A 15621-nucleotide genomic window follows, 5' to 3' on the forward strand; every position below is an offset into this window, starting at 1 on the left:
ATTATTAAAATTGTCTCTTTTGTTTAACAGTACAATGACTCGGAAATGCATTAACGTTTTATAACCGACACGATACTCGAATTGTAAATAAATGCATCTGATTTAAATTAAATTGAAGTTTTAAGTCTTCACCCATTTGAATGTCGAAATTGGAACATTTAAAACAAATTTAAAGTATTTAATTTTGTTGTTTTTGCGCCGAGCAATTAATTAATGAATAATTTTGTCGATTCGTACCGTTTACAACATTTATCGAAGGAACGATATCTGTTTTTATCTAAACTTTTCCACAAACAGCTACCACTCGAATTGAAAAGCCCTCTAAACCTGCTGTCCAGTGAGTCTAGAAAGTGGGTCAAATAACTTGTTTCTAATCGCTGTCTACATTGTGGCAGGCGAGAAACGCCGTCTCTGCAATGAAATTTTTCTGAACAGCGGTCTACCCGATCTGTAAACCGCCGTCGGCCTCTAAAATTTGTCTCTGCAATCGGCCCTAAATGGTTTTCATTTTAATATTTGTTATATTATAGCATTTGATTTACAGGTTATTATGTAAGGGTTTATCACACCGAGAGACCAATCTAACACGTTTTAAAAATTTTTTAAATGTTTAAAATGTGTTAGATTGGACACTCGATGTAATAAATGCTTACGTAAGATAACCTTTGTAAATATAAATCAAATACTATAATATAAGGATTAGAAGTACGAAATAATCTGTTTTTCTTCTTTTTATACTTCCATTCATAAGTAAGAAGTAAAATTGTTATGATAAATTCCATGTAATTTGTGCATCATTATGTATAAATTAATTAATTTTATTGTTTTTTTAAAGAAATGAAACGAATATAACAAAATTAAAAATAATTTAAAATAACACCAACCAATCTTAGTTACCATGTTAATAGGATATTCAATTTTCGTAAAGGTTTCCAAGTAAAAATAGCTAGTTTATTATTTTATAATACAGTACCCACTCGTTATATAGTACAGCTGTCCCTTGATAGTTCGACGTTTTGTAATCCGACATGCTCAGTAGTCCGACGCACCTCCCGTCAAGGTACCCGTTCCCGTTACGTTTCTGCTTGCACAGAAGTATGTCGCGACGTGAATCTCCCCATCCATTTCTTACAGGATAACACACATTTCGTGTGTTTTCCGTGAGCAGTTCTATTCGAACAGTTGGAGTAGGGAATATTGTAGGCTACTGCTAGCAAAACAATGCGAAATATGTAATCACTTTCGGTAATTCGGACACTTTTGGTAATCCGACACCCCTTTGGTCCCATACCTGTCGGATTATCAAGGGACAGCTGTACTTGTCGGGAGACAAATCAAATTAACGTTATTAACCATCTCATTTCTAATGAATAGGGCACGATCAAGAACTGACTCACGCCTGCGCCCATCCCAACCAACGTTTGGTAGTCACTTCATCCAAGGACACTACCTTCAGGCTGTGGGACTTCCGGGAGGCCATTCACTCCGTCAGCGTATTCCAAGGACACACCGAGTGAGTACGTCTCTCCTCTCTCCGTCCAGGCCCCTAAAATATGAGAAATGAATTAAATGGCGAGATGGTCGTTACAGGTCAGTCACCTCAGCCACTTTCACTGGCGGAGACAAAGTGGTGTCTGGAAGCGACGATCGCACCGTCAAGGTATGGGACCTGAAGAACATGAGATCGCCACTAGCAACTGTCAGACTGGACTCTCCAGTTAACAGGTAAGCGTTTCTGAACTGGCGCCCGGCGACCCCTTTCCTTTCATTCCTTTGCCCCATTTTTTTCTCAGGTTGGCCGTCTCTAGTCAGCAAGTGATCGCCATTCCTCATGACAATCGTCAGGTACGTCTTTACGACCTGAACGGCGCCCGTCTGGCCAGACTGCCTCGCGGAAACAGACAGGTAAATTGTTCTACTCTAGCTATATATCTTTGCTATCCTCGCTAACCGTGATTCTCTTTGGAATAGGGCCACAGGAGAATGGTGTGTTCGGTGGCCTGGTACGACGATCAGCAATCTGCCCGATGCAACTTATTCACTTGCGGTTTCGACCGTTTCGTATTGGGCTGGCAATTGAACTACCCGAGCAAGGAAGATACCAAACCTGGCACTTCCAAGATCAACTGAATTCCATCGGATGATGCGCCCGAATGTACATAGATTATTTATCGGTGGTCGTAGATCCGTCGTCATTTGCTGCCTTCTCCGAAACGTCGAACGTTTTCGTTTCTAGAAGTAAATCCCTCTCCTTCGACCCAAATTAATTTCGTTTCGTAAAAACTAAAGTAATTATTAGGAAATATCGCGGGTTCCGATATATTTTTACCCGTTCAGACCCGTTCGACGTTTCGAAATTATTCCGATAGCGCGGAAGGAGCGTCGACGTATCGTTTACCCGAGTGTATTCGTGAAACTGTTTCAATAAAAGTAGAAGCGAGTAAGGTATTCCGACTTTTTCTAATTTATCATTATCGTAACAAAATAAACAAAAATAAAATTTTACGAAAGGAAAAATAAAATAAAATTCAATGAACGTTAATAATACCAAGTGAGTCTCTTCCAATTCCGTAAAATCGTCACCAAGTTTCGATAAAACGAATCCGTATTTTAGAATATTTATTTTATGTGAAAAACTTTTATCCGAATTGTCTCGCGAATATGATGAGAGTGATTTCGGAGGCGAGGTGAAGATCAAATATTATTAATAATACAAATCTCTGGTAGTGTCTCCATATTATAGTTCTAAATGTGATATGAACAGACTGCGAGCGACACTATATTATTGTGACAATAGGAAATTTATCTATAAACATATTTTTAGAAACTTTAATTTGAACTGGAAAAAATTAAAAGAAATTGGAAGTAAAACCTCTGTAATTTACATATGAAGATTTAACAAGCACTTTCAATTTAAATACTCCAATCGCAATAATATTAATACAAATAATCTATTACATATTTTACTAAATGCTAACATGCGATAGGTAAATTAATTAATTCTTCAGTTGTACGAATATAATTTTGGATCGTTAAGCGTTAATCTGTTTTTAAGCGGAATAAAAAGGAGATAAATCGTCATAAATGTTAATACTGTATATAGAAGAAATATAACTAAATCTAGAATGAATAAATTAAAATACGCATTGGCTAGAAAATTATCATATAAAGTTGGTAACTTATATAATTTACAAATTGGAAATCATTTTTTAAAAATTGTTTTCAGTGCATTTAAAACAGTCTCTCGACCTTTTTCTCTTGGCGGTCCAGTAAAATTATAATTTTACTTTGACCGTAATTAAATGCGAATTATGCTTATTAAGCTTATAGTTGCTTATATAGAGTTTTTGTACGTAAAAAAGTACGTACTATAACTAGATTACTATTTAAATATCATCCATAAGCAACTGTTATGGTCAAATACTTTTCTGCGAACCGGCGGTTGAAAAACACCGATTTAAAAGATAATTACAAAGTTTGCGTGAATGGTTTTATTTTCATTACAGTTAAATAATTATAAAGATCTTTAGAAATATACAGAAATCAATATATGGGATCGTTTATAAGTTACGTAACGCAGTTTTTATAGGCTTTTCAACTATCACACTATCTCTGTAATGTTCCATAATAATAACGCATATCCTAGATCGACCTCCTTAATTGTACTAAGGAATAATATACAGCACGAAATACAGAACGTTACGTTACTTTATTAATTACGTATAAAGCAGTGATATAAACAGTAGGGTTCGCTATGCAATTCTTCGGAAACAAAAGCGAATCATTCTGTTACAAGAAGGCTGATATCCTAGCATTACGTAACGTTCTTGTAAACACTCCTATCTTTTTGTAAAGCATCATAATGATTATTGTATATGCACACCAACCTACCCATATCTGCGCTAAATAATTTATGGACAGTTCCTATGTTTATAAAACAAAGAATAATTTAAAATTAATTGCATTGGTTGGCTACGAGCAAGACATGTAGGCCTACTTTGAATAAAAAATTATAAATTTTTTAAAATTGTATATTATATATTTTACACGAGAAATTATTTACTGTCACATCTTCACAATGCCGGGCTACAATTTTTAATCTATTTAATTTGAAATATATGCTCTCCCCCTCAAATTAGTAGTGGCTCGCCCTGTACAGTACATCATACTTTTCCTGTTAGATAGATGATCAGCACGACTCAATTCTAATTCCTTTCAGGGAAAGTTCTTTGAATTTCAATTGGTCGATTGTTTACAGTGCCGTAACTAGCCATTCCTGTGCCCTGTGCAAGAACTTGCATTTAGGCCCCTTAATTAATTAGGTTTGGGAAAATAATAAAACAAACACGTGCATTTTGGGACTCTCTTCCAAATGGGCCCTGTGCGGGTGCACCTGTTGCACCTGCTTAGTTACGGCACTGATTGTTTATATTTATTTCTAAAGAGTAAAAATGAAATATTCGTCTTTGGAGATTTGCAAGTGTATAATTAGTTACGTTAAAAATCTCACGTAGAAAATATCTTTCAAATTTATGCAAATTTAACTAAAACTTTAAAATTCTGAAGAACATACCGTTTGAACACCTGAAATTACCTATCAACTGTGATTATTTTGATAAAGACTAGGTGGCCTGCACAAATACAAGTTTCCTATTACTTGAAGCCGGGATAAAATTAACGTGTTTGTCTGTATCTGTTATTCGATGAAAAATAATATAAAAGTAAAAGCATATTTGACAGTTGTACATTTTAAATACAACATTTTCTATTATTTTAGGCTGTTATAATATGTGGGTTTACATGGTATAGCCTCCATCAAATCAATTATGTTTTCTCTGACATGGACGACTCTAGAGTGGGGTGAAATCTTAAAATCACCTTTCAAATTCGTCTGTCTTTGAAATAATTTATTCCACACTGCTTATACTGACTATTATTTGATGGGTTTCTTTAAATATGAATTGATTGAAAGCTAAATAAACTCCTCAAAAGTGAAATCGCAACACCACAAAGGAATGCACATTGCAGGACTTGTAGAGGTGCTGAGATATGGAATGATTAAAACGAAAAAAGATATGCAATAGACACCTGTTTATTCAGTAACGAATATGGCTTCAGTGGCAGCTATATGGCGAGGCATGCTATCAATGAGGCGATTAATGGTTGCTTGAGGTATCTCTTGCCAAGCTGCCAAGCTGCCTCTACTACGACGCTCATATCTATTGTACCTGGTATATGATGGTGATTCCCAGTGCATCTCACGTCGGACGAAGTCGCACAGGTGGACTGCCGGCCAGGGAAGCGTATGAATTTTGTTGCAGGCTGGTGAGAGTTCGCCCTGTGATGTGTAGTTGGGCACTGTCTTGCTGGAACACCATGTCGGGTGAGGCCTGCACCAATGGCCGAACCACAGTCCCACAATTCGTATGATGTACAGTACATGTACTGGTTCACTGTCAGAGTGCACCAAGACTGTCCACTGATCGAACATTATGTCCGGTGTGACGCTCGGAAAAAAGGGCTTGCACGTAGCTTTCCCCGGGATACGTCCACGGCTGTCATTTTTCCACAGACAAAAGCGGGATTCATCCGTAAACAATATACGATGCCATTCAGTAGTCCAGTTGCGACGACGAGACCACTCCAGGCATACAGCTCTGTATCGAGCGGTTAATGGCATCGCCGTTGCCGCGCGTGCAGTCCGACTACATACTAATGGTTTGAGTAGACATACATGCACTCGTTGACGGCGACAGGCGGCTTCGGATGTCACGTGCCGTGTTGGACGGGTCTCGATGGGCCGTGCACACCAGTGGCCGAATGGATAAAACCACTAAACACTGGTAGTTGGCTGTGGGTTCGCGCCTCGCCAATGGGCTGGCCACGTGGAATTTTCCGGGTTTTCTTCACCCTAGTAAACAACTAAATAGGAGCCAGTTTCCTTAAAAGATCTCCAGTGAGGCATTCCCCGGCAGATCGCCCACGTGTCGCGTTGCCGTAACCAAATAAACAAATCCCGAAGGGCCGTTCGGCGAATCTGTTGGTTTTTGCGCTCTGTCATGAGTCGGTGCGATTCACTCCCTCTTCGATGTGTTCCTGCATCCATCATGTCACATATCGTGTGTTGGGAAAGACGTGAATACCCTCACGTCTTGTCCAACACGCGTGGCAACTGCGCGCATCGACAAACCGAGGTCACGTACCTCCAAAATATGGTCTTCCACAGTCGTTAACTGGTGGTATTCAGCTCGCTGTAGTCTCTGAGGCATTTTTTAATGCTTTTTCGATAGTTCGGCTGCCACGAACCGTCGCTGATAGCATTTATGGCCCGAGTCGGTTGCTGGTTTTTGTAGCCCGAAACTGGGTATCACATAACTCGACGTGTATCAAACTTAATCATTCTCATATCTCTGTCATCTCTACCGGTCCTGCAATTTGCAAGCGGCTACGTGCATTCCTTTGTGGTGTTGCAATTTTTATTTCGAAAGTGTAATTACGTTTCTCAGTGTACTTTTTTCCGCTAATGTCTTACTGAAAGTAGATTGACAAACTTTAAAAATTAGTTTGATGATAAAATGTGCAGATAATACACGCGCCTCTAATACAGTGTTACACCCCATCCTCGTTTTCAAAGAATGAAAATCCTAGCGCTGTTCTGTATCTTTGAGAGATTTTTGTTTTTTGCATATTCTGTAACAAATTAAGTCTTTTTTGCCATTTGCCTGAAAAGTTTCTGTATAATAAATTCGCAATACAGTAAAAGCAAATTTATGCTAAATCCGTATAATTCTTGTTATTCGTTTGCTATATTTAAAACTGGTTATTATGTTAAATGCATATTTTCAACTAAATAATTTTTCGAAATGTGTGATTTTCGTTTGAATAAATCTCGTAAAACTGCTTGCATACAGACTACGTCATTCACGCATACAAACCGAACTGGATTTGAGACAAGAGTGATTCCTTCCGTGACTGTATTATTGCAAGTTTTTCGCCTATTGTTTGCTTGCAGAGCCGTTTTTTATTTTTGTATTACCTTTAACAAGTCTTTCGATAGACTGAAAGCAAAAACTCAAAAGTAATTTTTATTTAACTGTGGGCACCGAATTTTATTACGCCGATAATTTTCGATTCTGGTTTCAAAATACAGTAGAACCTCGATTATCCGGACTAATTGGAGCTGAAGGAAGTCCGAATAAGGGGAAGATTCGGATAATCGAAACAAATACTTTAATTTGTCTTTTAATGATAATACAACACGTTTTCTTTTCGATGGCATATCGGTAATATTAAAGATAAAAACTGTATTTAAACCGTAATCAAATTATCAAGAAACAAACGTTCGTATTGAATTTGGACTACTACTGACCAACACTAACAGACTACCTATTGTAATAATAAATCACACACACCTGAATTTTTTGCCGATTTATTTGTTTATTCCAAACGTTTTCGGCCAATTCATATAGGCCATCCTCAGGTTTTAATAGTTTTCGTTGTAATGGAATCATTCGTTCGAAATTCGTTTGAACTTGTTGTAATAAGTTCAAATTCAAACGAATTTCGAACGAATGATTCCATTACAACGAAAACTATTAAAACCTGAAGATGGCCTATACGAATTGGCCGAAAACGTTTGGAATAAACAAAAATAACTCGGCAAAAAATTCAGGTGTGTGTGATTTATTATTATAAATATATAGCATTGCTGAGAAGGTAGATAGACTACCTATTGTTTAAAAGGCCCTCTAGTAGCGCAAGAAGACGGATTTTATAAAATAAAAAGCAGTTGAAACTGCATTTTTATGAATAAAAATTTGACAAACTATTTATCGTTTTATGACGAGTAAAATTTTTTCGTCTCGTTCACGGCTTTTAAGTAATGCATAAACCTTCCAAACGCGAGGCCCTTCGGACCGCGAGGCATAGGCGGTGGCCCACGTTGCCCATACGCCGCCCTTGGTCATAGAAACGATGTAATTTGAAAATAAATTATTTATAAATACGTATGTCAAGTTATATTTTTATTACGACGCAAAATATATTTAAGAGTTTACTGCCACTTTGATGAGACGTTGTTGAAACAAAAAAAAGTTATGCATTCCATCACGTACATAAACAGTATCGTAATTCGCCAAGTGCAAATCAGCAAATTCGTAAAATTTTTGTTTATTTTGAACAATCCGGATAATCGAAGTCCGGATAATCGAGGTTCTGCTATAATTCGTTTATTCTGGATGTTAGTTTTTACTGTTGTGCCGCAGTGAATTCGAATGTGGAAGAAATTTCAGGTGGCTCAGGACATCGGGGACGTGGCTCAATCGGTAGAGCGCTCGCTTCGCATGCGAGAGGTAAAAAGGTCGATGCTCCGCGTCTCCGTCTGAAGCTGTTATTTTTATAAACGTCTGCAATGAATAAATTTTTTGGCACCACAAAAAGTAATTGGTCTTGCCGTTTCACACTGCTGAAAGACTCTAATGACGAGTATCGCGCTTGTATCTGTGCATCGGGTTTACACTTCATTACAGTCGTGTACGGTACTTATTATTTGCAAATTGACTTCTGCCCATTTTATAAACATCCGACCTGTCGCTGTAAGCTGTAGCGAAAATGTTCGGGAAAAACGGTTGGCGAAGCGTTTCTCATTGACGCTTGCAGCCGATGGCAAAGAGCGCGTAGTGTACTTTTAGTAGCAGTGACGTTTTTCGTTAGCAACTGCCTAACAAACACCTAATAGAGTGAGCAATTTACAGATGGTATTTCAGGCAGTTAGTCGCCGGGGACGTAGCTCAGATGGTAGAGCGCTTGCTTCGCATGCGAGAGGTACTGAGATCGATACTCGGCGTCTCCAGACTCGTTTTGTTTAAGTATTTAAACTCTGATTTCTTTTTTAAAATCCGTTCTAATTACATCCGGTTTGTATAGACGATCGAATTCTCGAAATACTTTTCAGATTTTTGCTAAAGTTAGCAAATAATTCCGTCTGAAATTTAAATGAGAATTCGCTGTCATACATCTGGCTGGAAAGAATTCCGTTTTGCAACTTTAAAACTTTTCGGTTCGCCAAAATTCTTAACGTTTCGGAAGCAGGCTGCAAGTGCAAAGTCGGTAGCAGCGACGCACTTGAGTAGCACGTCTCCAGGTGTGACGATACTTAGAGAAAAAAAAAATTCCATTTAATGGAAACGCCGAGTATCGATCTCGGTACCTCGCGCATGCAAAGCGAGCGCTCTAACATCTGAGCTACGCCCCCGACGTTCGAATCGCCTTTACAGCTCGTTTGCATTCTTTCATTATCTACTGCCAAGTAACGTTTTCACATTTGTAATCGATTATCTTCGTGTTTTCGGCTGAGCGATGCGGTCTTGGTGTAAAACTTGAAAATTTTCGAATTGTCGTCGTGTTCGAGAAATGAGGAAAGATAAGTGAAAGTGTATTGGAATTACAATATTGTCGACAACGTACGGATCCAGACTTGTTCGAAAAGTCAACGTGTACCGTTTCTTGATGTCTGTTTTCAAGAGCAGTGGCTAAGTATCGGACTCCCAAGTTTTCTTGCCACTTGCTGTTTACAAATGCCACGCGCCGACGCTTTCGTTTTTTAGACGACATTAGCCAGTTCCGTGCATGGATTTGTTTAGGCTGTACTGCACATGAAAAATCGAGCCCAACGGGCATCTCCACAAATTCGCCGATAACCTTAACTGAAACCATGAAAACATTGATTATTCGCGAAAAATTTTCCTAACAAATTGGTCGTTGCGTTTCTTTGAAGATTATTCTCCTAACTAACTAGGATATAGATTCTGCCGCTACGAAAAACAGTTGCATCGGAAATTAAATAAGTATAAAATGTTATAATTACTATGCAAAAATCTAAAAACGTACCAAAGTTATTTTACGAAGTCGCATCTATTCAATGAAATCTTGAAAATTTGTCAGATACTCAAATTTTATATCTGGCTATAGTTTATAATTTGAAACAACTACATAGAAGTTATTTTTTTTATATAAAATGCGATTATTGTATATGGGATACACTATAATCAAAATAATCGACATACCTTAAAGCCTGCATACAATAGTATTCGAATTCTACATGTTAAATAGTAGTGAAAAAGAAGAAAAAGTCAGTTACGTCAGTTACGATATCACAGTACAAGAATAAATAATTGAAGCGCAGTTTCATTACAAATTTTGCATATTAGTAAATTTTCTTCTTTAACTCTCTCTCTGAAAGAGGGCCTTTCTAGCAAGCACATTATGGGTTCGGTCCGGTCCACAATGGGACGGCCGGGTAGTGAGGGACAAGGCCTGACATTTCCGGACCGACCATCTCCGAAAATTTTCTATTGTTCTCCGTCCCGTCCAGGTTTGATTCCGGATCTCCCAGAGCGGTAACAGCTTCTTCACAAATCTTATAAATCGGAAAATGGCCACTCAGTCTGACAATTGAAATGTAAACTGATCAATGTCAAAGATAGCTTTACAACTTACTAAAATAATCGGTCGGATGGGAGAACGGTTAACTAAGACCGCATTCTCCATATGAACCTGGTGGGAGAAGAAGAAAAGAAGAAAAGAAAAAAAAAAGGAGAACGGTTAAGGTAGTAGCGGGCGCTCTATGGTCCTCCGTCTGGATGTTAAACCGTTCTAAATTTTCCAAATTTACGGAATTTTAGTTACTTTTTAAAAATTGTTCGGAAATGTTCTGAAAAATGAACGATAAATCGTGAGTTTTTGTTTCAGCTTGTTAATCTTTCCTCATGAGAAGTCGGCCATCCTAATTGTAATGGCCCACCAGCGGTCTTCGTTCCCTGAACACTCGGAGTTCGGTCATGGGTTCGCACCTCGCCAGGACGGGCTGGCCACGTGGAGTTTTCCAAATTTTCTCCACTCTGTATCGCCTAAATAGGGGCCAGTTACCGTTAAAAAGACCTCCCAGGAAGTGTCGGACATATTCCATCAAATCATCGCCTAAAACTTTTGAGGGAGTTTTCGACCCATCGGAATCCTATCAAAGATCCCGAGAATGGTAGGCTGCCACCTTAATCGTTCGGCCATCCGACCGTCTAGTTTTTATGTTATTAGTGAAGACTAGGGTTTCTCATTTCCCGGTCTTTTGCTTGTCCCGGGATCCCGGGATAAAAGTGAACTGTTTCCCGGGATCCCGGGAAATCCCGGGATAGAATTAATTATTTTTAAGGTATACAAAATATCTTGAAATCAAATGATATAATTATTTTCCATTTTTTAAAGTAATTTTAAAGTTCTGTAACCTCCAAAATCATATTAATAATGCTGTGTAAGGTCTATAGGCCTATAATAAAAATTACCTTTAAATAACGTAGAAATTTTCACAAATAGAAAAAAATTAATTAAAGTTTGCTGGAAACTGCATACAACAACAACAAAAAAAAATGTTTTGAATTGAGTAAAAAATAAAAAAAATGAACTTCTAATTTAGAAGGTAATTTTCGTTTTTTAAATAAAATATAATACAAAATATTGCAAACTTTTATAAGATTTTAAAAAGCAAAGATGGTCAATACTCCGATAACTCACTCTAATTCTTATTTTAGTAATGAAAAGTCTTGCCACCGAGAATGCCCTTTCCGATTCAATTGATGTGATTGGAATAGTGTTTAATGCATTTAAGAGAAGACAGATATTATGTGTTTTTTCACCTGTAGCCTGGAAGCTTTCGAGTTCGTTTTCGAGATTGTAGTACTTCTTTCGCTCTCTAGTATTCTTGATTTGTCTACCTTGGCTGCTTTAATAGCGGCATCAAGCTTAGAGCTCGATAATTCGGCAATTCATTTGGCTTTAATAATCAGGTTTATGAAGAAAAACTTCATACTTGCAGACTTTGTACTCGTTTGTATCCTTGCCCAATTTGCACAATCTGGCGTCAGGCATTTATTGAAGCTACTGGGCATGGTTAAAACTCAAGACAGCGTAAACACAATTATTCCAGATATTACAGGTTCCGACAAGTAAAAAATTTTTATAGTCCTGCCACAAATAAGCTATATATTGATTATTGACCATTTGTGACATGCTATAACGAGCAAAAATTTAAAAAAAACTAATAGGTGGGTTTTAAATTAATAAATGCAAATGTATTCTGACAGTGAATGAGTTAATTATGCTTTCTATTTGCAAAATTCCTGAACCTTAACGCAAAATAAGAAAAAAAATGAATTTTTAAGAAATTTGCGGGATTTCCCGGGATATTTCCCGGGTTAAAAAAACAACCGGGATCCCGGGATCCCGGAATCCCGTTTGAGAAACCCTAGTGAAGACAGATTCTTACAATGATAATCCCATATGATAACTTTTTAAAATTACTAAATTTTTTATATTAAATTCGATTAGCTTAAAAACCTTTCAAAAGTTCATAGCTTTTTAATAAATTCTAGGCTTTTCTGAAAAAGAATCTAGGGTCAAAAAGCATTTGGCCGTTGATAACATTAGTAACGGGTATTTTTTCTTATAATTTTTCTGGCAACACTTAATTGACAGATGGTTGTGTTGTACATGTGATTTGTGCGGCTCGGTAACACGTGTTTGTATTATTGAAATTCACAAAAATGAAAAATAAACCGATATCGCATAAAAATGAAAATACGTTTAAGGTATGTATATATTATTGTTCTCAATGTTAGCTCAAACTACTAAATATTTATCGATATGTTTGGTTTATAAGTTTTATAAAATAACACATCTCGGTTTGTATATGTCGTAAGATTCTAGCTCTGAATGACGTTGTAATAAAATAAGTGAATAAAAATTATCGAAATCCAGAAATTCCGTTTCTTGGTTTATCTTCCTAATTATCAAATGCCGAATTTGTATTGTGAGATATTGTGCAAATACCTGTACAAGTAAATTCCAAATATACAGTAGGTTACTGGTAGATTATAAACTAAAATACGGATATAATATAAGCTATAAGTGTACCAAAGGTACAAATGCAGCTCTGAATGAGGCAGTTGGAATCTTATCAGAGATATAGACAATGTCTATAGCTTACCATCCATAGGAGTAAAAAAGTCAAGGGATTGTCTACATGCGACTCTTTGTGAAATAAAGATCTTTAAAATTAGCCTATCTGTACTTTTGAAGAGCCAAAAACAAATGGAGTAAAATTTAAAAGTGAAAAAATCTGGAAATATTTCTCAAACAATACTAAAAATCAACTGTTTCTACTTTACTAGAGATGGCTAAAAGTTCATAAAACATGAGAATCCCCATTGCATCAACTGTGGTGTGATTGGAGTTACAATACATTCTCCATTAAATCTATAGCATTCTCTTTATGACATATCATATCTTCAATTCATGAAGATCATTATAACCCGAGTTACTATTTACAACAAAATATCAATGATCTGATTTTGAGAGTATGCTGTTTTGTCCAATAGGAATATAGTCTGGGAATGTTCAAATGGTACAAGTTGTCTCTGATATGAGTTTCGGTGATAAAATGGAAGAGAGAAAAGGAAGACGTAGTTTTACTTCTTCTGAAAAGCAGTTAATAGATGGAATTGAAAAAATAATAGAAGGGAAGATAGATCCAACTATCACTTCTCGTGGAAAGGAAATTGCTTGAGATTAATGTGCAAAAAAAGTGAATAGTGTTAGTAATATATGTAGAAGCATAGACAAAATATGATGTAAATGGAGAGAGATTACAAAAGTGTTTAAAAAAAAAAAATGCTAGCAAAATTTTTATATAATTGATTATAACAATTCTGCTTATAATTTTAACATGATTAAAACAATAGTTTGTTATACATGATGTATATTCCTTTCCAATTGTGAGATTTCAGTTCCTCAATTAAACTAAAAATCATTTCCCTTGACATTCAATAGCATCGGATTAATTTCATTAACAAAATATCTTCAATTGATAGACAAGGTAAATGATATATTTTTGATAAACTGTGTAATTCATTCAGTTTTAGATTAGATGGGATAATACCAGAATTTGATAAGTATGGTGATGAGTCTTGGAAATTGCTCTGCATTTACACAATTTGTTCCACTTGCATTGCATTTTTGGCAAATTGTTTAAGCACTTATAGATTTATCATACTCATTAAACAATATCAGTTATCCATCACTTCAAATTATTGGGCTGCAATTTAAAAAACTGTAGTCATGGAATAATCTATTGCTTTTAGCCCTTAATATTGTTTTACACTTAGTCTAGATAAATAGACACATGTATACATGCAGGCTTATCACACCAGTGAAGAAGATTAAATTATAAAATCTGTAATGATATTTAACACCTTATTAAAAACTCTATAATAACTTACAGCTTTTTTTTTTCTTACAATTACTGTATTTACTTTCATATAAGACGACCTTGTATATAGGATGAGGTGTGACTTTAAAGATCAAAATAAAGAAAATTAGATTTATTAATACAATTCTAATTTTATTTCATTTAATCACAAGTAAAATATCAAATGAACGTAAATGCACACATTGCCCAGCAAAAATTACTGGCAGTTTAAATTTTATGTTGTCAATTTTACAAGATTTTTCCTTAATTTGTTCATGTAAAGCTGGACAATCAGGGATTTTTTTGCCAATTTTTAAGTCAAATCCACACTCCGTTGATTACACTTATCAGTTTCTTCAAATTCTTATTTCTGAATAATCATGTTTTCACACGGGAATGGATTAAAATTTATATCGTGCTCCCATGTAATTTTGGAATTTCAATCTGGAATTCAATTCAGAAGCTTTGCTTTTCCTATTGCTATTCATCTTTACTCCTGACAATATACAAGAACAATTCAAACGACCCAGATAAAATACTTATGTTTTTAAATACAAGACAATAACTTTTCTCTACTGCAATATTCCGGTAAAAAAAATGCGAATACACAGTTTGCAAAAATGCAAAGAATCTTTCATTCATGTGTATAGGATGACCTAGGAATTTGAAGCTGTGATAAATGAATAAAAATTTTGTTTTATATGCAAGTAAACATGGTATATAATACAGAACACTCAAAATGCATTTTGGACTCAACATTTTTCTTCAATTGGTGTTCATACATAAATATAAATTATAAAAATTATGAAATTAGACAAATCAAAAATAAATTTTAAAATTATACAAATTATAAAAATACATTAAAAGGTTATTGTAAATATGACAAATTCACAATTATCACATGTGATGTCTCACAAGTATAATAGTTTCAAGATCATCACTTTCTTAGCTTTGGGAACACTAAATATAATATTCCAAAAATTACTATTTTTATAATTAAAATATTATAAATGTAAAGTGTTGGATTTATACTCACAATAAGCATTTCAGTTGAAGCAACTTACTACACAACAGAAACATTGCTCTAATATTATGCACTACCACAGCTTATTTTATTAATTTACTATACTATATGGCTAATTTGTATATTTATACACCTCAAGTGTCACCCATTATTATGTCATTAATTAATTTATTTTTGTTTATATCAATGAAATTATACCACCATTCATCTAATTTTATTCCTAAATTGTCATTAATTCTTTTTTCTGATTTAATTTTAAAAATTTTTATACATTCATAGTATTTTTTTTTTTTTTTTTTTA

General features: G+C 35.5%; 2 protein-coding genes, 1 long non-coding RNA gene and 1 other non-coding gene across 4 annotated transcripts in view; 3 read left to right on the forward strand and 1 right to left on the reverse strand.

Annotated features, from left to right (window-relative positions):
• Positions 1 to 2470, forward strand: part of LOC111634152 (WD repeat-containing protein 37-like) — a 40717-nt gene extending 38247 nt beyond the window's left edge. Inside the window, exons 8-11 of the mRNA XM_023378861.1 lie at positions 1375 to 1513; positions 1591 to 1725; positions 1794 to 1905; positions 1972 to 2470. Coding sequence (XP_023234629.1) covers positions 1375 to 1513; positions 1591 to 1725; positions 1794 to 1905; positions 1972 to 2130 — 545 coding nt within the window. The 3' untranslated portion in view covers positions 2131 to 2470. The remainder of the gene's footprint in view (positions 1 to 1374; positions 1514 to 1590; positions 1726 to 1793; positions 1906 to 1971) is intronic.
• LOC111634154 overlaps positions 1 to 7530 on the reverse strand; it is a 10156-nt gene extending 2626 nt beyond the window's left edge. The window contains exon 1 of the long non-coding RNA XR_002758157.1: positions 7413 to 7530. This is a non-coding gene — a long non-coding RNA (uncharacterized LOC111634154). The remainder of the gene's footprint in view (positions 1 to 7412) is intronic.
• Positions 7531 to 8778: 1248 nt separating this feature from the next.
• On the forward strand, positions 8779 to 8851 carry Trnaa-cgc. The gene has a single exon. It is a non-coding gene; the product is annotated as a tRNA-Ala (tRNA).
• Positions 8852 to 12526: 3675 nt separating this feature from the next.
• The window catches only part of LOC111634141 (small subunit processome component 20 homolog), a 114862-nt gene continuing 111767 nt past the window's right edge, over positions 12527 to 15621 (forward strand). The window contains exon 1 of the mRNA XM_023378849.1: positions 12527 to 12638. Within this exon, the coding sequence (XP_023234617.1) occupies positions 12594 to 12638 (45 nt within the window). The 5' untranslated portion in view covers positions 12527 to 12593. The remainder of the gene's footprint in view (positions 12639 to 15621) is intronic.

Source organism: Centruroides sculpturatus, unplaced genomic scaffold, assembly GCF_000671375.1.
Source record: "Centruroides sculpturatus isolate CEXI.00-Female unplaced genomic scaffold, Cexi_2.0 scaffold649, whole genome shotgun sequence".
Taxonomy (NCBI): Eukaryota; Metazoa; Arthropoda; class Arachnida; order Scorpiones; family Buthidae; genus Centruroides; species Centruroides sculpturatus.